The sequence below is a fragment of the Desmodus rotundus genome, chromosome 12 (assembly GCF_022682495.2).
Source record: "Desmodus rotundus isolate HL8 chromosome 12, HLdesRot8A.1, whole genome shotgun sequence".
Lineage (NCBI taxonomy): Eukaryota > Metazoa > Chordata > Mammalia > Chiroptera > Phyllostomidae > Desmodus > Desmodus rotundus.
In genome coordinates, this window is record NC_071398.1 from 44,122,180 (window position 1) to 44,148,479 (window position 26,300).

Consider the following 26,300-nt stretch of genomic DNA (forward strand, 5'->3'; position numbering starts at 1 on the left):
TGTGGGGCCAGTTGCTCGTATAAGGCACGTGCACGGGGAAGCATGACTGTCTCACAGGCCACATGTGACCGGTCACCTGCGATTCTGCAGGCTTCCGTTGGGCAGTGATTGCGTGTTCCCCTGTGGTGGTTGTACCTTCTGATTTGATTTTTCCGTGGGAGGCTGTGGCCTCTCAATGTCGCCAGAGGCACGCACTTCCCTGGGTGTTATTTCAGCGATCAGGCTGCCAGAGAGGGCCTGTTACATGGAAATATCCTTTTGTAATGTCTTCTCCAACTTCGTACGTCCAAATGTAAAACGTACACGTTAGGAGTTCCCTTCTGGGCCCTGATCACAAAGCTCCTCCCGGAAAGACCGTGTTTTGAGCAGTGAAGTTTAGCCATTTCCAATATCTCCACTTACTGGAACAGAACCTAGGGGCTTCAGAGCAGCATCGAGAATCCCACGGAGTGAACCACGGGTTCATTGTCTTAAGTCTGAATGGAAGGTCACTCGGTCCGTAACCTTTCCTTTTGTCCTTCAATTCAGATAAAATTTCACATGGAAAACTGTGGAAAAATAATCTCAACAGGACTTGTTTATCTTTTTTATCTTAACATATCAATCAAAAGAAGGGGGGAAAATGCCCTTGTATTTAAACGTGACCTATGGGTCAGTTTTAAAAACTGGTTTTCCTTCTTGCTGTAGCTTATTCAGATTTTGATATATTTAACCCTTTAGAAATAAGTTACACTACGTTATTAATGTCTTTCTCTTTTCCTTTCATGAAAGCTATGAAATGCGGTTTACGTATATTCAAGGATCACATGCATTGAATGGCTTTTACTTCCTAGCTAAGCACGTTTCGTTTGGGCTGCAGAAAGTGACAGTCTTGTAATTTACGTTTTCTACACACGAACCTGCGCCTTCTCTTTCGTCTCTAACCGCAGGCTCCAGGGAACCTGCCGCACCAGTTTGGCACTGGTTGTAGACGTGCCGGCGAGACTGTGCATTAAGATGTATTTGGACGTCGGGGCAGTGATTCACAGTTGTGCAGAACTCACACCCAGGAATTTCCTCCTTCCCACAGATCTGCCTGACTTGCTGCTCCAGGGACGTCATAGTTAAGGTTGACCAGATCTGTCACAAAAACAGCATCAAGTTCTTCACAGGAGGTGTCTTTGGCTACCACGGATACACCTTTGCCAATCTCGGAGAGCACGAATTTGTAGAGTAAGTGCTGCCAGAGGAGGAGAGAATGTAACCTTTTCAAGATGTAGTTTTCTTCACGGATAGGAAATGAACCATTTAAGGAAAATCTTTTACCATACTACTTAGAACATTGGGAAATCAGCTCATGAGCAGCGTATGGGACGTGGATTGTATGTTCAGAATTGTGGGAGATGGGGTCCCTGCCCTGGTCGACTTGAAAGCATAAAGAAAGCAGGGTGCTAGGCAGTCTAGGTAAGTCCCGGGGATTTACCGGTCTGGGTTTCCGGGAGTGAAGCACGCTCACTCCTGCCTGGGTTGTGCAGCCTTCCTGGCCCTGCTTAGGCGTGCGTGCTTTCAGGCTGAGAGATAGTCGCTGAGAGCGGAATAGTGAGATGGGCTGCTCGGGAAGCACATGTGGCCAGCATGTACTCGGGGAAGAAGCCCCACGGCCCAGAGACGGCCCTGGTGCGGCACGCAGACGGTGTCCTCATTTTGAGCACTGCGGTCGCAGACCAGGGGGTGCCCACGTGACGGGGCCTGCAGTGCTTTGAACTTGGAGCTTCTCGATGAAAGATGACACATTATTGTAAAACTGCATGAACTGGTTTTTTGGCTGTAATTTTCTGACCACTGTCTCCCCCGAAGACCACCCCCGCCCCCCACCACCATGAGAGGTAAAGAGATACCTTGCTGCGTGGCAGATGAAGCCTCCAACCCAGAGTCAAGAACTGCTTTCTGTAGTTCAGCTTGTCGGGGAACTCCCCGAAATTTCTCTGGTCTGCGAGTTTCTTGCCTATAAAATTGACTTGGCGGAAGGACAGACATGTGCAAGACCTCATAACCTCAGTGTTTTTTGGGTTTTTTTTAAGATTTTATTTATTTATCTTTGAGAGACGGGAAGGGAGGGAGGGAGGAAGAGAGGGAGAGAAACATCAGTGTGTGGTTGCCTCTCATGTGCCCCCTACTGGGGACCTGGCCCACAACCCAGGCATATGCCCTGACCAGGAATCGAACTGACAATCCTTTAGTTCGCAGGCAGGCACTCAGTTCACTGAGCCACACCAGCCAGGGCTCATAACCTCAATGTTTTATGGCGATAAGAAAATCTAGTTCTTTGGGCACATTATAAGTGGATAAAGAAGTCATAGAGGAAAGCAGTCCAGATTAATTTAATGTGAGCTCCCCGTGGCAGACCGGGGGAATTCAGTTCTGCTTTTCATGATTCAGGTGGAACGTTCACAAAGTTTGCTGAGAGCTTAACGAGGCAGTGTGCTAAGCAGTGTATGTTATTTCCCTCCTTACACCAACCTCCTGTTAGCAGTCGTTACTGCCACCTAGTGGGTGACTGGCTCTGCAGGTGATTGATCGGTGGCCAAACTGGGATTTGAACTCCGGTCTGTTTGACTCCAAAGCTTCTGCCCTTAACCAGCATCCTATTCTGTGAGGTGGTTATGCTCTCTTTGTTCTCATAACGTGATTCCTAGGGGAGAACTGGGTTCCTTCCCTTGTTACCCTCTAGGGAGAAAACCAAAGTTGCCAAAGTTAGCCAAGGGGTAGAAGATGGACCTGATACCAAGAGAGCAAGACTGGATTCATCCGAGACAACTATGGTCAAAAAGGTATGTGTGGTGTGTGTGTGTATGTGCGCGCGCGCGTGCGCGCATTTGGGGCCAGGGGGCAGGGCTCAGAAACCCTGGGCCTTGTGGGGACAGGCAGGGACACTGGCAGACGAGGGAAGCCGACATGGTGGGCTTGAAAGGAGGGTCTGGACACACTGGGCTGGTGCTTGTCCCACTTAAGGGGAGGGAGGGCGGCTGCTGCGTGGAGCCGGCCCACGAGCTGTGGGGAGTGCATGGGCCGAGGGTGCCAGATGTGGCTTTTTGAAGAGAATCAAAAATGTAGGTTTTGGGGACAGAGGCTATGCCCTGTCCCAATTTTTTCTTTAAGATTTTATTTAATTATTTGTATATAGGAAGGGAGAAAGAGGGAGGGAAGCATCAATGTGTGGTTGTCTCTTGAGTGCCCCTACTGGGGACCTTGGCCCGCAACCCAGGCAGACCAGGAATTGAACTGGTGACCCTCCAGCTCGCAGGCCAGTGGGCGCTTAATCCACTGAGCCACACCAGCTAGGGCCCAAACTTTTTAATATTGGCAGCCTACTCGCCAGATGCTCTTCTCATCGACACTGGAGGCTAAAGAGAACCTGTTTGCAGGACCTGCTTGGTGTGTGGGGTAGTGTCAGAAAGACTGTTTTTGAGCAAAGGTCGTTATTTTTGTTTTCTTAAAAAATCAGATTGACAGACAACTTAGTAAGGTCCAGACGGCCTGAATGGGCAGAAGACAGTTTAAACTTGAATTGCTTTTGTTTCTTTAAAGTTCTGTTTGCTCTAAATCTTTCAAGAATAAAGGCCTCACTGTTAACAAATGTTATTGGTGTGTATTCTTAAATGGATACTTAGACTGTGCTTGGAATTGGTGCAGTAATTTAAAGTCATTTGCTAGGAGGAGTGGGAGTCGGAAGGAAAGGAGAGACGATGGTTTCCTAGTTGGTGGTGAAATCTGAGAAGGAATCTGGGAAGGGGAGAATGAGGTGAAGCGGTCAGGATTGGTTTTTTTGAACTGAGAGGAAAGTGATGTACTCTTCCTTCGCTGCGTAGACTTAGATGCTGAGAAAGAAGAACAGCTGGTCAGAGCATGGAGTTAGAATTGCTCTGGGGGTCCGGGGGGCGTTCGTTCTGAGAATGCAGAAACCACAAAAGAGATGGCAGCAGCCCCAGAAGTGGGACTCCTCGAGCTTCCGGCAAGGCCGCGCTGGAGGTTTTCTTCTCTGGCTTTTTATGTTTGTGCTGGAATAGTTGGATGCGTGAGTGCGATACAGAGGAATTATTAAGCCCTAATTTTAGTGTCTATTCACAGGACCATAATTATCCCATGTTGGTGTTTTGGCCAAAACTTGGGTCCTTTTCTTTCTTCCTTTCTTTCTTTCGGAGGCCCAGTCAGGCCTTATCTGAATAGCTCCGTGAGTTTGGTGGGGGGAGATAAATTGTTAACTAATGTAGGAGGACAAAAGCAGCTTTGTGGGTGCTGTCAATTTATAAATCACACCCTCTTACAAGTGTGACACTTGGCCTTGGTGTGAAGGGTTTTATGGCTTCGGGGCTTCCCCGGTGGAGGCGGGCCTTTCACATTCAAATGGAGAGTGCCTGGCTTTGTTCGAGGCACAGCGGAAAGTTTCCTGGGAGTGGGTTCTGAAGGTGCCCACTGGGGCCGATCTGGACACCCCTTTCGGGGAGCCACTTTACGCAGCTATGAGGGGAATGTGGGCGGCCCCAGGCGGGCACTCGCCTACCATTCCTGGGGCTCCTCAGTCACAGAGTGCTTCGTGTGGCCCCTTCCTACGTGGGGTCGAAGTTGAAGGTATCAAAACATGTCCCAGCTGACATTGTTAGTCAGCTGTTTCACTTGGACAATTCAGGCCTGGATTCCAACCCGAGCCCTTAAGGTTGCGAGGCATTCGGTGCATTCCTGATGCTGATCCCCGGGATTCCAAACCTTGCCTTTGTGGAGGCCGGGCCGGGGCTTTGTCCCCTCGTAACAACCAGTCTTCTCCATTTGGGCAGAGACTGCTCTGTGGTGTGGAAGTTTCCGTCCAGCTCAAAAATTCCTTGATTCAGATTCTGCCCTTTTGCCTAAATCATACGGAGCAACTGGTTGGGTTATGCTCGGGGTGCAGCCTGGGGGTGGGGGAGCAGCCACTTCCTGTTTCCTGTGAAAGGTTTCTGGTTAGGTTCCAAATGTGGTAAAGCCACTTTTGCTTCAAGGTACGCATTGTGCTCCTAAATTAGAAACGTTAAAAAACAAAGAGGGAAAACAGAGGTTGTGGTTTTCACACCATCGAGGAAGACACGGGCCTTTCTAGCACAGGTGCCATTGTGACAAATGGGGGGGGGAGCGTGGCCCAGAGGGGGTGCTCAGAGGTTGCTTGCTGCGTTTGGAGCCCAGGAGAAGTCTGCCACAGGTTTCATCGGAATCGGGTCTTAGGCACAAACCTACGTGGACACTAATGCGCAGCGGATGGTGTTCAGAAAGTTTCCCAGAGAGAGATCGTTAGAGTCGGCGTATAAACGCCACTTTGCTGGGCCCCAAAGCCAGGACCAGCATTCAGTCACAGGAAGCAGGATCAACAAAAGCACAGACCCAGGACAGAATGACTCTGGCTTTTCTCAGTCGAAACACCCATCTCTTTCTGTTTCTGTGAGTTGCAGAATGCCTGCTGTGAGGCCCTGGCCAGGTAGCTCAGTTGGTTAGAGCATCATCCCGATGGGCCAAGGCTGCAGGTTCCATCCCCAGTCAGGGCACGTACAAGAATCAACCAGTGAGTACATAAATAAGTGGAGCAACAAATCAGTGTTTCTCTCTCTCTGAAATCAGTGAATTAGAAAAAAAAGAGCCTGCTGTGTGCAAGGCACTGTGTTGGGTGCAGGGGATCACATCCACCCCCTTGTCACCGTCTACAGCTGGTGCTAAGCTAAGAGAGGTTCAGTGACCGCCGAGGTCACGCAGCCCTGTGAGAAGCAGCAGGTGGGAGAGCACAGGCCGAGCTCCGGGCACTGGCTCACCCTGTGACTTCCAAGATGGGTGTCCTGGGAGTTTCTAGGGGATTTCAAAGTTTTATACCACACGTAAAGATGCAGATCCTTCCAGGAAAACCTTTGGGAGGAAAGGTCGTTCTCACAGTCCCATTTGCTGCTCGTGTTTCTTCCTCGTGAGGGGCTGCCAGACCTGCGGAGGTGCCCGGTGGTGGTGGTTATTCGCCCTACTAGCGCTTTCAAAATGAAACGTAAAGCAGGATTTGTTCAGGACGTGCTAGGAAATACAGATTTAATTTTACCTCTGCTTCTGGAAATAGTAGGTGACTAATTTGGGCGCTGTGAATACTCTTCCCAGGAATTAGTGGGAAAATTCCCCAGGGGAGCAGGGGTTCACTATTTGGAGTCTTCCTTCCTGAGCAGTTTGTTGACAGCTCTGTCCTCCTCCCCTCCCCGCACCCTGAGAGAGACATTCCTGGTGACTGGTGAGTTTCTTTCCTGCTCTCTGGTGGCACCTGGCCTTGGAAAGCTGACTGCTGTCCGGGTCACTTGCCAGTGTCTCTCCTGCGGAGTTTCAGCCTCCTCCACCAGGCAGTGCCTGGTACGGTCACCTTCAGGAAATGTGTGTGCAGGGGAGTCGTGGCTGTTCATTACTACAGATTACTGTAATTTTAAACAGAATTACTGAGTTAACGTTCTTCTGTGATCAACTAAGCTGGATTAGCTTTGCAGCACATTAGTTCTCATAGCTTAGGGTTTTGAGCTAAGCCAAGAACAGCTTTGTAAGCAGGACAAGGCACTTGGCCAGGAATGTCTAGAAGTAAGTCATCGAGTTGCCGCCACCAGATCCTTGAGGCCCAAACGCTGCTGATTGTCAGAACCACTTGGTTTGGGGGAGGGGTGGCGGGTGCTGCTGCAGAGGGTTTGGTGCTTGCTGATGGCGGCAGAGTGCGGGGTGCGTGTTGGTGGTGCCCCGTCGCCCCGGGAGAAAGTTTCTGGGCCCCAGGATCAGGGAAGGGGGTCCTTCCTAGCATTACAGCACAGTCTGGCCTGTGTGTGTGTGTGATGGTTGTTACAAGGAAATGATGCCACATGAGTGCAAGTTTCCGAATGTGGCGGTACAGCACCATTAAACTTAAACCCAAAACCCCTCCAGTGCCGTCGTGCCGGTGTGTGTGCCCCTCTCCCGTCTCCCCTGGGCGCCGGCACGTTTGTGTGGGCCTAACCAGGTACCTGGAAGGAGCGAATATAGCCCTGCTTGGCCTGGTGTTTTGTCGCACGTTTCTAGAATTTACTACCTGATGTTATAGGTATAAATTAAGGATATAGCTGAGCATGTACCCATCACTTAATTTACAGCATAAATCATTACCAGTGTGGTCGTGGCCGCCCCTGGAATCCCTCCCCAACATAAGCAGCCTCTGCCCTCAACCGTGGTTTTCATTCCCCTGCATTTCTTCTTCCATGTGTATCTTCCAGCAATATGGGATTGTTTGGTACACTTTTTTTTTTTTAGACAGAGGAAGGGAGAGCAAGAGACATCAGTTGGTTGCCCCACTTGTTTATGCATTTCATTGGTTGATCTTGCATGTGCTCTGACTGGGGATCGAACCTGCAAACTTGGCATATCAGGACGATGCTCCAACCAGCAGAGCTGCCTGGCCAGGGCATTTGTAACTTCTTACAAATTGGTGTCACAGTGTATGAGTGCCACCACCTGCTTTTTAAGAGCAGTGTTGTATCTCAGTGTTGTATCTCCGCAGTTCTAGGGCTTCGCTGTCCATATTGGTAGCCACTAAGCCACAGGTGAGTGTTAAAATTAATTAAGATTAAGTAAAATGAGAAGTTCGCTCCTCCAGCATCTCTAACCACACTCCACATGCTCAGTAACCACGTGCGGCTGTCAGCGTTCCTAGTGCAAGGGTGGCGGGTGTTTCATCAGCTCAGCAAATTCCCTTGGACGGCACTCAGGACGTTCTTCTCCTTCTTTCCTTTTCCTCCGGCTGCGGCGTTTGTGTGGTGTGAATACACCGCTAGTCTGCTGTGGACAGCCGCTTAGGTGTGTAGTGTTTGCTGCTGCAGTTGACGTCCCGCAGTCGGTGTTCCGTGTGTGCGCCGCCGCTCTCCTCGGGCAGCTGTGCAATTTCTCCAGGGTAGGTACGTAGGGCGAAAATGGGATGTGTGCCTCTTCAACTCCACCAGGCCCTGCCCGCCCCGTCCTCCCGAGCAGCTTTATCCGGTTACATTCCAAAGCCAGCCCTGTGTGACACTGTGGGTGCTGACCTCGGTCCCTGGTGCCACTCGGCTGAGCGCGGGACTGTCTCCAGTTGTGGTTGTCGTTCCTCAGGGCGCTTCCGAGACGCCAGCCTCCCATGAGAAGGTGTGGAAGGCTGTCGTTTTGCAAGCCGGTTCGATTCTGATTTACATCCAGCGTTACATCCAGAACCACATCACATGTTACAGATGTTCAGCCTAATTTAGGGAGTAAAGTCTCTTCACAGACCCAGGGGTGGGAAACGCAGAGCAAGTTGAGCGAACGTGACCCCCCCCCCCATAGTGACTTTTCAGTGTTCCTTCCCTGCATATAGCACACGTAATACAGTTGGGGTGCTAATCAATACATACAAGTACACATGCAACACGTAAGGACCTGACACATACAACGCATATTGTGTTTGGCTTTTGTTACTCTGTGTTTTCAGAAGCTCTCCCTGGCTGTGTGCGTGCCATGGGGAGTGTGGCTTACGTCGCCCCGCTGTGGTCTAGCAAACCAGCTCCTGTTGCATTGACAAGGTCACTGCCGTCTCCCACTCTTGTAAGTGGCCTGGCCCAGTGCCCCAATCTGATGGCTGGTAGACCACGTGGAGAATTCATCTTTCATATTCACTGTTGGGCTTTTTGGCAGGTGAGAGACAGACAGCTCACGGGTATTTATGAACAATCTAGTTTATTTGGTGGTGTGCCTTTCACTGCGGTCCCCGCCTCAGGAAGCTCTGAGAGGTGTAAGAAGTTTGTTACTAGTCTTAACTGGACCATGAGATGGAAAGCCTTAAGGCTCAGGTTCTCTGGGAAGGAGGGGAGTGCCTTAGGCATTCTAGACGGGGTGCTGGAGGTGAGGGCGTGGAGAAGTCTGGGGGCCAGTGAGTGTGTGTGGGGGGTGCCTGTTGTAGTGTGCTTTCAGGGGAGGGGGGTGGTGCTGTCCCGGGTGCTTCCCTGGAAAGACCCTTCCTGCCCGAGAGCACTCTCGGGTGTGTTTTCTCTGCAAATCCAGTGCTGGTGAGGGGTGAGGCAGGCACTGCCGTTTGCATCTGTCCTAACACAAATTGGGCGACTTGGGTACATTTTGTTTTATTTTTAATTGTTGTGAGTGATGATAGTAGACTTGGGGCAGGCGGAAAATAAAAAACAGGACATTGGTTGGAGGCAGGCAGGAATAGCACAAGATAAAGAGGTACTGTGATCTGAGAGGGGTGGAAACCAGGCAGCTGGGGCCTCCCAGGCCGTAGGAATTTGGCCTTTGTCTTTAGAACTCTGCCCTTAATAGGGCCCTATTTCCAGCTTTCAATTCTCAATTCCCAGGAGAAAGGAAGAATCCGATTGGTCAGGCTTGGGGTATATCCGTCACCTGCGGCGGGAGGGCTAGTCCCCAGCACAGACAGGGCCACTGTGGGCCTCCTCGCCATATACCAAGAAGCGAAACTAGAAATCGTCTGCTACAGTCAGGCCTGAGCGTAAATTCATTTGCCTAGGGCCACAAGTTAAGTGACCCAACTTGGAGTTGTTCTGTTCTTAGAGTTGGGGAGGAAAAAGGGCCTCTGTCCTCCTTCCAGCCATTCCCCTCGAGGGATCAAGGAGATGGGTCCGCCTGGAACGCATAGCCTTTGCCCCAGTTCCAGTCCTCATGCTGGGACCCTGGAATCCTCCTTCCCAGGCTTTCTGGACTTCTTCCCCGACCCGCCTCTGGAGTGCAGCCCTCACCTCGGTGTCTGCATGCCCAGGTCTAGGGGCTGGGGGCCACGCTCAGGTTGTGGGTCAGAGCTGAAAGAGAAGGGGAGAGGGCAGGGGCAGCCCTCCCAGGGTGTCTCGCTCTTGTGCAGAGCTCCAGGGAGCGTGAGAATTCCAGATTTGAAGCTGATCTTCTGAGTGGCTGTGAAGAAGGGACGAGTATATCTGTTAAGGCAGGAGAATACAACATCCTTTATTTAATAGCTTGTTAATGTGATTTACAGTATAGCTGAACACGTAGACCTGATACATGGGTTTTCATTTGGACTCTTGCCCCAGGCCCTGAAAGTGTTAGAGGCGGGCCTGCTTGGGGCTGAGAATAAGGCACAGCTTCTTCCCCCTCATTCATCATCAGATAGTGGCCTCACCAATCAGGCCTCGTCATGGTGGCATTCCTGGGCCACACTGCGGATGCTCACTCTGCACCTAACGCTTGCTGCTGAGGGGCGGGCAGTCTGTCTCGGCCGCCGAGTGGCCCTAGGCCGACGACATGACTTATCTTCTGAGGTCAGACAGACCCACTGACCAGAGGTCGGAGGGCGGTACAGACATCTTGTGTGCCACCCCAAAGGGCCGGTGCTGGGGGCGCAGAAAGCCACCTTCCAGACCGTGGCCGTTTCACTGCGCCTTCAGTAGAGTTCGAACTTCCATCCATACAACCCATTGGGTCCTTGGCAGGCCGGGTAAACTGCCTGGGAGCTGATAGGTCTTGGTTTCCTGAGCCTCCCAAAGCGTACGCTTGTTTTGACTGTCTCTCTCTCTGTCTCTATCTTACGAATCTGGGGTTGGGGTTTGTGTGGTGTGTGCACAGAGAGAGAAGAAAGGAAAGACACATGCCTCTGTAAGTTTTTAATGATTTTTGCGCTCACACCCATCTTAAACTCAGTAAAAGCAGCTAGTACTGAAAGCCGTGTTTTGTCTGAACCGTCTGAGAGCAGCGCGCCAGCAGGGCGCCCCAACACCACCCCCCAGTGTCTCAGGCTGTTTTTCTCAGGCAAGGCCTCCTGCACGCCCACAGCCACCGTCGGAGTCAGCAGACTCACCGCGCAGTTCTCACAGCCTGTGCAGGCGTCACCAGTGGCTCCAGTCACTTCCCTGTTGCAGAAGGGCCCAGTTTAGGGTTGTGTGTGCGTCTAGGTTTCCATGACACTTTTGAAGATCACCAGCCAGTTATTCTGCACGATGTCTCTTTGTTTGGGTTCGTCTGGTGTTCCCTCATGATGAGATCCCAGCTACACGTTTTGGCAAACATAACACCACGCGGATGCTTCTCATCAGAGCCTGCAGTTTGGGGCGGGGTTCCCGCATGCTGCTCACTTTCATCATTTGGAGGGAGATTCTGTCTGCCAGGCCTCTTTGAATACAGTTCCTCTTTTTCCTGTGTGACTAATGTGCTTTTTGGAGAAGTGTTTTGAAAACGTAAATATCCCATTCCTCATCAAACTTTATTAATTTTAGGTCTGTGGACCAGTGGATTCTAGCTTATTTACAGTGTTGAAATTTGCTATTGTTTCGTTTTATCCTCAAATTGTTCCATGTTTGACCGGTGCGTGCTTCTTTGAGCCAGCTCCCGTTTTCCGTTTCTTGTCCCCATTGTTCTTGGAGGCCTTCCTTGTTTCAGGCTCAGTAAGACGCTCCAGAGTCCTCTCATGCTCTCCCTGCCTAAGGTTTGAATCCACTGTTTCTCCAAAGAGAAATGTTTCTCTCAAAGACACTAGAATGGCCCTGGCTGGTGTGGCTCAGTGGATTGAGCGCAGGCCTGTGAACCAAAGGTTCGCTGGTTTGATTCCCAGTCAGGGCACATGCCTGGGGTTGTGGACCAGGTCCCCTGTAGGCCTTAGAGAGTGACGTTTCTGGATGGTGAGGAGCTGCCTTGTGGTTTAAAGCCGACGTAATTTATCCCTAAGCAGTCTTGCCCTTTTTTTTCTACAGAAGGTGGTCTTCTGCTCCGTTAAAGAAGCGCTGGAAGTGGACTGGAGCAGCGACAAAGCGAAGGCCGCTCTGAAGCGCACAACTCCGGATTACTTTCTCCTCCAAGGTGAGGGCTGAGGCGCACACCCCACCCGCGCTCTGGGCTCTGGTTTCCGCAAGCCTGGCTGCGGGGTCCAGGCTGTTTCTTGATGTTCACCCTGGGTCGAGTCCCTCGTTAGCCGCTTCTCCGTGGCCACACGTCTGAGTGAGAGGAGCCCAGGGCCGACGTCGAGCTCTGCTTCCGTAGTGATCGGCACTTGTGCATTATTTGTTGCACTGAGCAGCCCTCTAAAGTTAGGCCTGAGATAACATGTCATAAATCAAACAACTTCTGAGACCACTTTTCCCCCTTCAGAGTTCTCTGTGGCCCCAGAATCAGCTCTCCTCGCTGGAAAGGTTCTCTCTCTCTCTCTCCCCCTTCCCTTCCTGCTGGTGCTCAGGGGTCTGTTAGCTAAGCATTGTCTGGCTCCTCATTGTTCTTCTGCCTGGCACTTTACTTTTTTTTATTTTTAATTTTTTTTTGTATTCTTTTAATAACTAACATTGAGTGCTTAGTGTGAGCCATTGGGGGTAGATACTGTTACCGTCCCTTTTTTAAAGAAAAAGAAACTGCGGCTCACAGAGATTGAGGTTACTCATATTCTCAAAGTTACACAGCAGATTAAATGTAGAAATATCGATTAATTCATGTAAAAATAACTTACTTATTCTAGAAAATGCCAGAAAAGTACAAAGAAAAAAATCACTTTGACATTTTTTGCTTTTGGGACTGTGTTCCCCAACTCGCTTTTCAACGTTCCAGTTCACACCACATGGGACACTGGAGCCCCTCCGTCCCCTGTCCCAGGCCCCAGGTGTGCGCCAAGGCCGACGGGAGTCGGCGTCTCAGCAGAGCCACAACCCTTCCTTAGAGTGACACTGAGGGGGAAATGTAGCTTGTCTCTATAACATTTTCGGTTGCCTTTGGACAGTATTTGGTCTTCCTCTCCCCAGCGCTGAGAGGAGAGCTGCACCCCTTCCCTGGGTCTGTGCAGACTCCAGGAGCACCCCCTCCAAGTCAGGGTGTACATGGCTCTGCGGGGTGGTCCACATGCATTCCTGCCTCTCCAAAGGGGAACGCATGGAACCATGTAAAGCCTCCTTAATATCCTAGTCAGAAGGTCAGACGCAGCTAAAGTTTATCTTTCTGTTATTTATGAGAAAGCTCTTCCCCTACTAATTAATGCTCTTAACCTGATTAGGAACAAGGAGAGTTGGGGAATGAACTATTTGGAAACACTTCACACCCGTTTGCATAGAAATAATGGAATGGCTGTGGTAGGAATGCGCCTTTTGCTTGTGGGTGTAGAACTCAGAGAAAAGCCCCTTTTTAAGGACTGGGATGGTTGAGCACGGAAGTGCCGGCTGCAGTCACAGCAGTGCCCCCTGTCTGGGGCTCTCCTGGCCCCTTGGGCAAGGCGGTTGGTTGCTCAGCCTTCAGTAAATAGTAGCTGTTAGTTTGCAAAGGTGTTTTTTTTGTTTGTTTGTTTGTTTTTAAGAGCGATGGGGGGGAAGGGTGGGAGAAAGAGAAACATCTATCAGCTGCCTCTTGCATGCACCCTGACGGGGACCAAACCCACAGCCTAGGCACGTGCCCTCACCGGAAAGTGAACCCAGTGACCCCTCATTTTCCTGCATGACACCCAACCAACTGAGCCCCGCCTGTCAGGGCAGTCTGCAGAGGTTTGGGGCAGGACTGCTGCTTACACGACTAGTCCGCCGGTACTTGAGTGTGCCGCGGTCCGCAGATTGCCTGCCACGGCGGTCTCCTGCTGGGGCACGACGGCAGTGTCTGGAGATGTGCTGGGTTGTTACCCAACCGCCAGGGGTGGGGTGAGGAGGGGGTGCTGGCATCTAGTGGGGAGAGGGCAGGGGTGTTGCTAAGTATCCCATGACACGAGGCACAGGACAGCTCCCTACGACACAGAGTTACCTGGCCCCTAGCGGCAGTAGTTCCACGGTCGGGGAACCTGATCTAACCCTTGGCCGTTTTCACAGTGTTTTCTTATCCAGATCATCATCACAGCACTGTATGAGGTCAACACAGGGAGAATGTCCCTGGTTTGGTTTCTCGAGATGAGGAAACAGAGGCCCAGAGTCTTGATGTTTTGCGTAAGAGGACACAGATTGTCGATGGTAAAGGAGATAGGAGCCGAGCAGCCCAGGTCTACCGGGGCTTGTTGCGAGTGCAGCGGGCACAAGGGCCTTTCTGGGCGTCTCTGTCTTGGTGCCTCCTTGTTTAACTCCCTTGGCTGCCTGCTGCACGGAGGTTCTGGAAGCAGAGGGAACTGCTCCTGTGCGCTCGTTCCCTGGTTACTGCCGGCAGCCTAGAGCCCTCAGCTTGTGAGCATTAAGCTGACTCTGGGAGAACCAAGATGGCGGCGTAGGTAGACACACTGCGCCTCCTCGCACAACCAGAACTGACAGAGAATCGAACAGCAAGGGGGACCAACACCAAGGAAACAGAAAATAATCATTCATCCAGACTGATAAACCGGACGAACGGCGGGCAGAGAAGCAGACCGCTGCGCAACCCAGGGCTCCAGCTCGGGGAAATAAAGCCTCAAACCTCTGATTGAAAGCGCCTCTGGGGGTTGGGGCGGCAGGAGAGACTCCCAGCCTCACAGGAGAGGTTGTTGGAGAGACCCACAGGGGCCTAGAGTGTGCACAGGCCCACTTACTCGGGAACCAGCACCAGAGGGGCCCAGTTTGATTGTGGGTAGCGGAGTGAAAGACTGAAATCCGGAGGAGAGTGAAGCGGGCGCCATTGCTCCCTCTCGGCCCCGCCCCCACATACAGCATCACAGCGCAGCAACCAGCATTACCCCGCCCCGGTGAACACCTAAGGCTCCGCCCCTTAAAGTAACAGACGCGCCAAGACAGACAAACAAAAAAAATGGCCCAAATGACAGAACACTTCAAAGCTCCAGAAAAAATACAACTAAGCGACGAAGAGATAGCCAACCTATCGGATGCACAGTTCAAAGCACTGGTTATCAATATGCTCACAGACTTGGTTGAATCTATTCGAAAAACAGATGAAAAAATGAAGCCTATGCTAACAGAAACAAAGGAAAATGTACAGGGAACCAATAGTGATGAGAAGGAAACTGGGACTCAAATCAATGGTATGGACCAGAAGGAAGAAACAAACATTCAACCAGAAAAGAATGAAGAAACAAGAACTTGGAAAAATGAGGAGAGGCTTAGGAACCTCCAGGACACCTTGAAACGTTCCAACATCCGAATTATAGGGGTGCCAGAAGGAGAAGAGGAAGAACAAAAAATTGAAAACTTATTTGAAAAAATAATGGAGAACTTCCCCAATCTGGCAAAGGAAATAGACTTCTGGGAAGTCCAGGAAGCTCAGAGAGTCCCAAAGAAGCTGGACCCAAGGAGGAACACAACAAGACACATCATAATTACATTACCCAAGATTAAACGCAAGGACCTACGTCCAAGATTACTATATCCAGCAAAGCTATCATTTAGAATGGAAGGGAGGATAAAGTGCTTCTCAGATAAGGTCAAGTTGAAAAGGCTCATCATCACCAAGCCCTTATTATATGAAATGTTAAAGGGAGTTACCTAAGTAAAAGATCAAAAATAGGAACAGTAAAAATGACACGAAACTCACAGTTATTAACGACCACACATAAAACAAAAACGAGAGCAAACTAGGCAAACAACTAGAACATGAGGGTTGTCAATAAGGGAGTGGGAGGGGGAGAGGGGGGTAAAGGTACAGAGAATAAGTAGCATAGATGATAGGTGGAAAATAGACAGGGGGAGGGTAAAAATAGTGTAGGAAATGTAGAAGCCAAAGAACTTACAAGTATGACCCATGGACATGAACTATGGGGGGGGAATGTGGGAGGGAGGGGGGTGGGCAGGATGGAGTGGAGTGGGGGGGGAAATGGGACAACTGTAATAGCATAATCAATAAATATATTAAAAAAAAAAAAAAAAAAAAAGCTGACTCTGGATGCATCACCTTGTTCTTAAAGTCAGAGAAATACTTCTTTCCCTTTTCTACTCAGCCCTTTGTATACCTCTGAGGACCTTCTGTAGTTCGACCTTGTTGGACTTAACCAGGAGAGTGTAGAAGCTTCCACAGGGGACGTTGCCCTCTGCTGAACACACCTGCCGTCGCCTATCTTCGTGACCTTGGGCGGATAGGCCAGGTGCCTCTCGAGTATCTTATGTCCTCACCTATAAAAATGGAAGGACTGCGTTAGTTAGCCTGTGTCTGAAATCTCTCCTCATTGTAAATAGTCAGCGAGGTCTTGTGTCTTGCTTTTCTGTATTTTTTATTTGTGTGCTTTTAACAGCTTTATTGAGGTATGATTTATTCCAGAAAGTTGACCCATTTTAAAAGTGTACAGTAAGTTCTTACGTGATGTCATCGATAGGTTCTGCTACCAGTCTCATCTTGAAAGTCCCTTAAGTTGTTTTCAGTTTTTGCCAGGTCTTGGTGTTCTTCTCATCAGTGCATTCATTGGTGGATTCTAGTACCTGCCCTGATGGGGGATTGAACCCACCACCTTGGTGTTCTAGGACAGCATTCTGTTCAACTGAGCTACCTGGCCAGGGCCTCCCAGTCCTTGGAATTTATTCCCAAGACCCTTGTAGGAACATGACTCATGCACCTAATGGTGCCTGACCAATTCCTAGTGAGGACAGGGTGTTCGGCTGCAATGCCCGCCTGCGGGTACCTCACGGAGAACCCGGTTCTGTTGCGCCATTGGTGGACATAGTAGGTGCTTGGTAAATAAATGTTTTGGCCTGAGCGACTCTCTATTGCTGGTCTGGTCACTTGCTCCACTCGGGAGGGAGAGCAGCCTGCCCACCAGTGTCCCTGCAGCATCTGAAGCCGGCTGGCCCTGGCCTGCCCCTCTCACGCAGGTGGTTCTTACCGCCCCCTTCACAGCTCGGCCTCTGGGGAAGCAGCCGCCCCGCCGCTGTGCACGCCTTGTTTGGGTGCTGAGTGTTTTTCCAGTTTACTGTAAGATAGTGGCCAGACCAAACGCTTCCTGCTGCGTTTTTCCACTATCTTGAGAGTTGGCCTCACCATCTGTAAGCAAAAGGTCTCATCTTTTTATTATCTCCCATGATAAGTTGCAAAACATTAAGCATGAGCTGGTTTCCTGTGACAAAAAGTTGACTTTGATTTGTTCCTTTTGAGGTTAGTGTGAGTTTATCATAACAGGAGCGCTAAAAATAATCAGGTCTAGGATGGAAACAGCGTCCACTTAACCAGCGCGAGCAGTAACAGGCAGGTTTGGTCCGGAGCAGGGAGAGAGGGACTTCATCTGAAGATGAGAATTGCTTAGCAGGGAATCCTCAGCAATCTGAACTTTCTCAGTCTCGGTCCCGACGACTCACGGCAGAGAACTCAGGCCGTCTTTGAGCACAGGGCTAAGGCTGCAGATAATCGCAGAGCAGACTGCTTTTTGAGCACCCCCTGGGTGCCAGATCCCATGCCTGGGAACCATCTGGGGAGGAGTGAGTCTTGCTGCCATAGGAAAAGACAGACGAACAACCGCATGCCCCGCAGGAGAGCTGTGACGGGCGGCGGAGAAGCTGTTGCGTTGCGTGTTCTCAGTGCATGCGAGTCACCCCAGAGTGATCAAAAGCAAGGGCATGGGAGAGAACTCAGGGAACTGAGGGCGTGGCCGTGTTTGGGGAGCTGGAAAGGCTTCCTGGAGGAGGAGACATACATGAGCGCTGGATCTCACAGGCTAGGCATTTGCCAGGCGGTGAAGGGAGGTGAGGCTGGCGCGGGCAGACGGGCTGTGGTGCTGAGGCCGGGGCCCCGCGAGGCTGGGCCGGGTGGGCTCTCGCCAGAGGAGACTCTCAGGGCCCTGTGTTTTTAGGATTTTCGTCATACAGCAAGTGGTTCCCACTAACAGAGAATCAGAATCATTCTGGGGGCATCTACAAAATACAGATTCAGGGTGCCTGGCATCGCCACATTCCTGTAGAGCCCCCAGATTTCTGAGGGCCAGTCAGTCGGAGGGAGGCCACTGCCACTGGAGAATGGAGACCCGTGTCCTGTGTCAGCCTCGATCGTGTTTTTATTTCTAGATCTGTTAAGTGCTGTTTTAAATGGGGCCATTACTACACGGAGGCAGAAAAAAGGGAACTGACCCGTGTAGCTGTGATGCAGTATTTTGACTGTCTCTCCTCCGACTCAAAAAAAAGCTATAAACACACACTGAACTCTGGCTAGTAGGTTTGTCTGTCACGGTCGCAGGGGTTAGCGATTCTGAAAGTACGTACCGTGTATTCTAGAACCAAGCCGATAAATAGGAGAATGCGTGTTGTGGGTCATGAGAGGCGGGGTGGTTCTGTTCCATTTGTTACTGCCGGAAAGGGAGCTCCCATGCGAGTGGAAGGTGGGGAGGGCCCGGAGGAACCCTGTGGGGTCCCGTCAGTGTCTGAGTCCTCCGAGGAGTCCACGGGTTCCTTATCTGTAGCCACAGAAGTAGACGTGTGTGTGTGTTTTCACACTCACACATGCGTGTTTTCTAGCACTGTTTGTTGAGGGGGCTTAGAAGCAAAGGCATCCTGGTGACAAGGAACACACCTTGTGCCCAGGGTGTGACTGTTAATGTCCCAGGAAACGGCTCCTGGGAGAAGCGGCGGGTTCTGGGGCGAGAGTAAGAAAATGCCAGGTGCGCTCGGAGCCAGAAAGGGAGGAAGGAAGTATCCAGAGAAGGACGGGTCGCATCAGAAGGACGCAGGAGCCAATGTGAAGGAGCTGCCACTGGCCAGCTCTGGGGACAATCCAAGGACGGACTAAATGACAACAGCAGTAGATTGTAGCCCATTGATTTAAGAGCCCAGGAGTCTGCGCTGATAAGTGACGAAGTAAATAAATGGGGGAGGGGAGGAGGGTCTTTTTTATAGTAGAATAGCAGTCGGCAAAGCAGGGATGATGCGGATAAAAACGTCTGTTTCAGCACAGTGCTGAAAATTGTTTCAGTCCAGAGTCATTGATGGATGCCGAAACGGATGGGAAAGCTTGCTGTAAAATTAGCATAGGTGCCTCCTCCCAGGATGCCTTTTAATGCTGAGAGAGACCTGAGGGAGTCCTGGCAGAGTGTTCCTCAATTAAGAGATCAAAGTTGGCATCGCCAGGGTGGGACAGACAGACCTCATGCCTGCCGACAGGCTGCGTGCGCCACACCGAGAAAGACACAGCACCGCACGGTTGCTCCTTCAGGGCTGGTGGTCGGAATCCTAGATGAGGAAACACGACAGACTCGAATTGAAGAGTATTCTACTTAAGAAAGGGCTCGTACTCTTCAAAAGTATGCTGAAGGACTGAGGGACCCCTCCAGATTAGAGAATCGAGACGCGCTAATGGAACGGCGTGCAGGGTCCTGGGCTTGGTCCCGGAGCCGGGACAGTCTTTGTCTTTGCTCTAAGGGCTTTGGTGGCAGCTGGTGAAATTCGACAGAAGTCTGCAGATTAGGTGCTAATATTCTGATCATTGTTGATTTTATCATTTTGATCATTGTTTTGTGGATATGTAAGAGAATGTTCTTATTTTTAGGAAATACACAAAGAAGTATTTAGGGCACATTTCAAAGCATTCAGGAGAAAGTACGTGTATAGATATAAGCGCATATAAGGAAATAGCGACCAGTGTGGTAAGATGCTAATATTTGGGGAATCTGGGTACAGTTATGCAGGCATTCTGTGTACGGTTTTTCTGTACGTCTAAAATTATTTCAACATAAAATTTAAAATAACCAAAAACAACCTCCAAGAAAGCCTATTCTCAGCATCTGGGAAAACCTCAACATGTCGTGACCCATCGAAGGATACCTGCGAAGGGCTTTTCCGTCTGTGCTGGGTCCCCAGGAAGGGCATTTGTTGAACAGTGCACCCTCCTCCTCTCTTCAGATGGTGGGGAGGGTTTAATCTGGTGTTCTCCGTGTACAGCTCTTCTGGAAAGGAGACGGTGCCCCCAGCTTTGCTAGGGTGCCGAGAGACCTGTGCTGTGGGAGAAACCCCACACCTCCTGGGTGGGAACAGCAGAGCCTCGAAGGTCCAGGCTGGAGACCGAGAGGAGGCCTCCCGTGGGCGCTTGCTCTGTGTCGGCCTTTGCTCTGGCACGCCGTAGTGCTGGGCCCACTGTGCAGGGTGTGTTTGCACATAAGCAGTTTCCAACTGCGAGAAAGCCTTCAGTTTTTGTCTAGGGCTGGATGAGACCTTAAATACAAATTGTGGCTTGGAGGCAGGTCCTAGAGGGGCAGAGGACATCCCTTGGTGGCCTCTGGTGAGTCACTTTCCCCTGCTGAGCCCCATTGTTGGTCGTGGGTTGGATTAAGGAGGAGGATTGAAGATCAGCCGGGAAATGTCCTAACGGACTGCCTGTGTACACCTGGAGCTGAGATGCATCTGCCGGAAACCAGTGCTCCAGGTAGAGCTGTTACTTAGTTTTGGTCCAGCCCATGCGTCATTTTTCTCTTCCGCAGAGCATTAATCCAATTCAGGAACTTGATTGACAGCTCCTTTCACCTGGAGCCCCAGACAGACACTGGCTGTGGCGCCCCTTGGAGTTCAGCCTGGACACCTCTGGCCCTCCTATTCATATGCCCTATGCCTGGGAGCTCTCCCAGAGGGTCGCCTCCACCCATCGGTCTTCATCAGAGACTTAGCCACTTTATTGGCTGCCTGCTGCCCTCTGCCCCCAGATCTCCTCCTTCTCATCATCCATGGCAGTCACCAGGCTCATCTGTTGAAAAACTAAAACCCTTCCATGATTCTCTTTTGCCTTCAGATACAGCCTCGCCTTCCCAGACTGGTGTCCCAGGCCTGAGGCCAGCCGACCTTTTCCTCCTCCCACTCCCCTCTGCCCTCCCCGAACCCCACCCTCATGCTGAACTGCTTGTTGTCCCCCAGACTTCTGTCACCCTGTGCTGTCACCCTCTGCTGTTCCTTCCTGGAATTCCTGCCTCGGCCCTTCCTTAACCTCACTGCTCAGTTCTGCTGTTACCCCCATGACCTAACTCACTTCTCCGAGGTGGATTTCCTTCTTTTGAGATCCACCCCACCCTCTGGACAGCAGAGCTGACGGGGAGGCAGGGACCACGGCCCCCTCGTCTCTGCTGCCCAGCAGATCCGTGGCCGTACGCAGAGCAGGGATTTGGTGGATGTGGGTTGATTGCTTCGATCACCTGTCCCGAGTTTGGAGACTCTTGCCAGTTCTTGTGGCTCTATTGATTTTTTTTTGAGGCCCATGTAAAGCCACCTAGGTGGTGCTGATTTGCATAGTTGGCCTTTGGCCTTTTCCCCACTGTGCCGCAAAACAGGAAGTACCTCTAAACCCCAGACTTGGCTGCAGGACGGTGCCTAAACCACCCAGAGGATTGGGGAGCGCTTCCACGCCCCTTTAACTCCTTGTGTCGAGGCAGCAAGGGCTCCTCGCAGCTCCTGTCTCTGCTAGGAGTTGGTGAGGTCAGGCCTGGGGCCCCCTGTGGGGAAATTGTTCCTGAACGTAGCCAGACAAGTTTGGAGTTCACGTCCTTTTTCTCCTGCAAGCAGAACCTTCTCCGGCACCTGAGCCTGGAGGTCTCCAGGTTTGGATTTGGAAGGGAGACTTTGGGGTCCAGCTCTGCCATGTACTTCTGGGCCTTGAGCTAGTCCCCTCACCTGGTGGCCTCTGTTTCCCCATGGGGGTTGACAGGCCTCTCCTCCCAGTGCTCATGTGCAGGAGAGCCTTAGAAGTAGTTCTGTTTTCTCCTTTGTTGAGTTGCAAAAGTAAGGCATCTGCTGAGCAAAACATTTAGGTAGCTCAGAGGAAAGTGCCATTTCTTTCTTACGTGCTCTTCCAGAGCTTCCTGGTATTTTATACCTCATCACTGCATGGGTTTTTTAAAGATATTATATATTTATGTTTAGAGAGAGGAGTATGTGCCCTGACAGGGAATCAAACCAGTAACCTTTTGGTTTATGGGATGATGCTCAACCCACTGCGCCACACCAGCCAGGGTTGCATGGGTTCTTTGGCAAGGTTTCCTAACGACGGACACTTCATAATGTTTTAATTGTTATAGACATACTTTAGAAGACTTCAATTCCTCCTTCCTCGGTTCTCCCTGCCCCCACCATACTCCCAACTTCCCCGTTTTTTGTTTTTTGGGGTTTTTTTTTTATTGACTTTGTCTCCAGACCTCAGCTTGATTTGGTGATCAGTTCTCTTCAGAAGGAACTTTTATTTTAGAACTCGTAACCTTTGTGCACCGGGCCGCAGGCGGCCACCACCATTTGGGCCTGCTGTCCCCAGGGGCACTTGGTGTCCAGCAGTGACGAGCACTGCCGAGGAGGAGGTGGCCCCAGGGAAATGGGCTCCGATAACGGGGCGGCAGCTGGGCACTTGTTGATTTGCCACTGTCACGACCACAAATGTTTAAAAATAATTCATAGGGAGGGAGAAAGAAAAAAGTGGGTTGGTTTTTTTGTTGTTGTTTGGTGCCACTGCCTTATCGGCGGTAAAGAGAGGGCAGACCACAGTCATTCAGAAAGGAAGAAGGCTCTGTCACACAGAGAAGGGCGGTGGGGCGGGGGGGGGGGGGGGGGCACAGGTGACCCACACGTGCCATTCAGCGCGTAGTCTGCGAGAGCACCTGCTCTGCTGCTCTCGGCTGGAAAGCAGGCATCGCCCTCCTCGTGGCTGCCTCCTGGGGCACAGCGGTTACCTGCAGGTCCAGCGTCCGGCGTGCATTGGCAGGTATTGATTACGCGCTTTACGTGCCTCGTGATCACCTTAGATCTTCCCCGCACCCTCACGAGAGCAGCTCTTGCTGTGGCCGTCCCACTTTCATGAGAGGACATCGAGCCTTGGAGAGGCCGAGTCGTTCGTTCAGGCCCGCCACACCTAGACGGTGCTGGAGCATCCCCTAGTGCTGCGTCTCTCGGAGTGCTGGTCGGAGTTACCGGCAGTACTGATAGGAGCACTGTGTCCATGTTCAAAACCCGAACTTCACAAGAGCCTTGTGACATTTTCGTCCCCCACTTCTGCAGACTGCAATAACGGGCGCCATTGTCGGCGACCTGCCTTGTTCTCTCTTCCAGGCCCGCCTCTCCCCACCCCCGGCTTCAGCCTGTCTGAGCCACGCTCGGGCCCCAAGCCCAGCTGCGATTCTTGTTCAAAGCCTCCCATCTTTTCTCTGAGTGTCAGACAACAGTCACGGGAATGTCCTGTGCCATCTTCCCTCGGTGAGAGCGGTTGGCAGAGAGCAGCAGATGCCCAGAGTCAAGGTCATGTGCCACTCAAGTGCCGAGCTGGAGAAAAGCCCCTGTCTCCCTGCTGCTTGTGACCAGGCAGGGTGGGTCTGACTGTGGAGGGCTCTGTCACACTGGCTGGCCGAGCTGGGGTGCCGCAGGCCCAGCTGATTGATGAGGGGCCGCGCCTTGGGGCCCGCAGAGCACTCTGCTTGTGTTCTGCATGATCTGCCTCTGCGTTGTAGAATTTTTTGTCTTCTTTTTGTAAATTACAGTCTCCTCTCACTAGTCAGAACGTCCCACTGTAAAGGTGAGAGTCAGGCTCAGGAATCACTTGGCATTTTTTACGAGAAGAAACGGAACATTCAACGGCAGCATCCTAACGGGTAGTTTGCGTTATTCCAAACTGGTGGGCCCTGGGGTGGGGAGCCAGGTCCGTTTGAAGTGACTTTTTAAAAATGAGCATGTCTTCTACCTTATCTCTGCTCCTGGGGGGACAGTGTAGTGCAGAGGCCACCGGTGCGCTGACCTGAGTCTGTTGTGACCCAGCACCTCTGCAAAACCTCGGTTTCCCACCTTTAAAATGGGGCGGTAACATTTGCAGTTGTACCTGTCTTGATTCTATTTTATTTTTACATGGCAAAGCTCATTCTGAGTGTGGGATAGTATGTGCCTTCTGAAAAAAATCCCTAAATGTTGCAAAAGCTGTGAGTGAAAACCTCTTAAACGTAATTTTAATAACAGAATAATACTCATTCTGTCAGTATAGCATATGTAACCGTCCTGTTACTGGATGTGAGATTACTTCCGGTTTTTCTGGGGTATAAATAACGTGGCGGTGACCATTAATACATAACCTAATCAGCAGCCCGGGGTCATGACCTTCTTTAAAGATCCTCCGTGCTGCGTTTTCGTGTGGTTTACTGAACATTCACACTTCCACCAGCTCTGGGTGACAGAGCCGGCCCGTGGCCTTCTTGCTTAGGTTGAGTAATCTTGGTCTTTCATTCGATAGGCAAAAATGGCAACTTGTTTTCAGGCCATTTCTGAGAAGTACTGCTCGCCTTTCCCCCATCAACAGCTTCATCCGGCAGCCTCAGCTTCTTCTCGGAAGAGAGCACGATGTACTGACGAGCGACGGCACGCGCTCTCTGTCCTGAGCTGTGGTCTGAGGCAGTCATGGGCTGGGTTACGGTAGACAGGGGCAGGGTGGCCTGGACTGGGCACTCAGGAGGGGCATCTCAGAGTGACACTTTGGAGAGGGGCCACTCTGGAGGGGATGTTCTGGAGAAAGAGGTCATAGTACCATGTGGCCACGGGGGCAGACGGGGGCTTGTGAGTGCGCCCTCTATGGATTCTGAGTTCTGCTTTCAAGGGCACGGCCTGGCGCTGTCCGGGTCTCCTCTGGGTCCCCAGCACTGCTCAGCACTGGCTTGCGAGGTAGAGGGCAGGTGCCCAGGGCATGTTTGTGGGTGAAAACAGTGAATCAATGAGTGAATGAATGAACACGTGCACACACATACTTTGAAGTTTCTGGGTTCAAGAGAAAGACTAAGGGAGAAGTCAGCAAAGGGGGGGAGTATTGTGGAGCCGAGCTGAGCAGATGACCAGGTGCCTTAAAAGGGAAGAGGCCAGGCAGAGGATGGCTTCCCAAGTGTCCCTGCCTTCCCCAGCCCAGCCCTGCTCCTCTTTGGAGCTCGGCCGTGGGCTGACTTTCCTGCACCTTTAGATCTCAGGCCTGGACTTGAAAGCTGGGCTCGTGTTGTTTCCCTCCTGCGGGCAGACAGTGCATGGGGTATCTTCCGGCTTCCTGGCTGGGCAGTCTGTGTCTAGCAAGTTTGTAAGTACTTGATAAGAAGCAGATCCATCCTGGATTATCTTGAAAGCTCTATTCAATTCGACGAGTAAGGGACCAGGCCCAGTTAGGATCTGGGAGGGCCTTGTGTCACTTTGTCATGAGCCCTGTCCCCTCATGGAAGGCTGTTGTTTGTCCCCAAACGTTGAGGCTTCCCACGGGACTGGTGCGTTCTTGGTGCTTGCCAGAGGCAGGCCTGTGTCAGGCATCACATGAGCACTGGTGACCAGACGGATTCGGTCTCTGCCCCACGGAAGACGGGTCCGCCCTTGTACAAGTGCGTTTACACAGGCGACTAACATCACAGGCGAGCGCTGGCCCTTGTGGCTCGCCTGGTTGGAGCGTTGTCTCGTGGACCAAAGGGTTGTGGGTTTGGTCGCCAGGCAGGCCATGTTTCTCTCTTTCTCTGTCTCCCTTCCCCTCTCTCTAAAAGCATTGATAAAATGTCCTCAGGTGAGGATAAAAAAAATTGAGATTAAGAGCCCTGAAGGGAGAGGGGGGTTCAGAGAGCATCTTTCACGGAGCCCACAACTGAATCGGCGGTGGCTCCGTTAAAGGGGGAAGTTCAGCATGAACAAGTGTCAGCTCTAGGGGGCACGCGGGCTGGGTCTATGGAGGTTGGGGAAGGGGGCCAGGATTCTGGAGGATGGACATTTCTGAATTCCTGCTCAGCACTTGGTGCTTTACGCAAGGGTCAGTTCTCTTAATCCTTAAAGCCTGTAAGGTGGATGCTTTTATGATTCACAGTGTATAGAGGAAGCACAGGGTCACCATCGCTTGCCCAAGGTCACACACAGGAAATGGAAAAAGGGAATCCAGCCTAGGCGATCTGGCTGCAGAGCTGGGCTCCTCACTGCTGCACTCTGGTCCGCCAGTCCCTGGGAAGGGCTTCGCAGAAAGAGGGCTCAGCGGACCCTCAGGTATCCTGTGAGCCTTCCGAGGGTGAGGGGATGGGGGGCCGTCTTCGGCCGGGGGAAACACAAAGAGGAAGTGGCCCTGCCCCTGGGGGCCAGCCTGACTGCTCGATGAGTCCGCCCCACTCCACCCCCATCGCACTGTCCCAGGGTTCTTCTGGTCCCATCTTCTGTTACCTTGTAAGGCTGGGGCCCCCCCCCCCACAACCCCACCCATCACTCTGAGGGGGCAGAACGTGCATTTTGCTCTTCCTTGCCTAGCTCAGAGCCAGGCACAGAGTCAGCTCTTGGTACGTATTTATTGAATGAACGACTGACTAAGTGTCAAACCTAGTGTTTTGCCTTAGCAGATAGGCAGTTGTCCAAGAAGATAACCACTCACTTTCCTGGACGTTTACGTGACCCAGGAGTGGTGCTGGTTTCCAGAACGTTCCCAGAGTGACCGGCTCCTCTGAGGGAGCTGGCATGGGGAGGAGGCTTATTGGTGGGCTGGGAGCG

The 26,300-nt window shown here is 51.5% G+C and overlaps 1 protein-coding gene across 1 annotated transcript in view; it reads left to right on the plus strand.

Annotated features, from left to right (window-relative positions):
* The window catches only part of SAE1 (SUMO1 activating enzyme subunit 1), a 58,184-nt gene that overhangs the window by 17,131 nt on the left and 14,753 nt on the right, over nt 1-26,300 (plus strand). Inside the window, exons 4-6 of the mRNA XM_024569383.4 lie at nt 1,070-1,212; nt 2,711-2,810; nt 11,718-11,823. Of these exons, the coding sequence (XP_024425151.1) occupies nt 1,070-1,212; nt 2,711-2,810; nt 11,718-11,823 (349 nt within the window). The remainder of the gene's footprint in view (nt 1-1,069; nt 1,213-2,710; nt 2,811-11,717; nt 11,824-26,300) is intronic.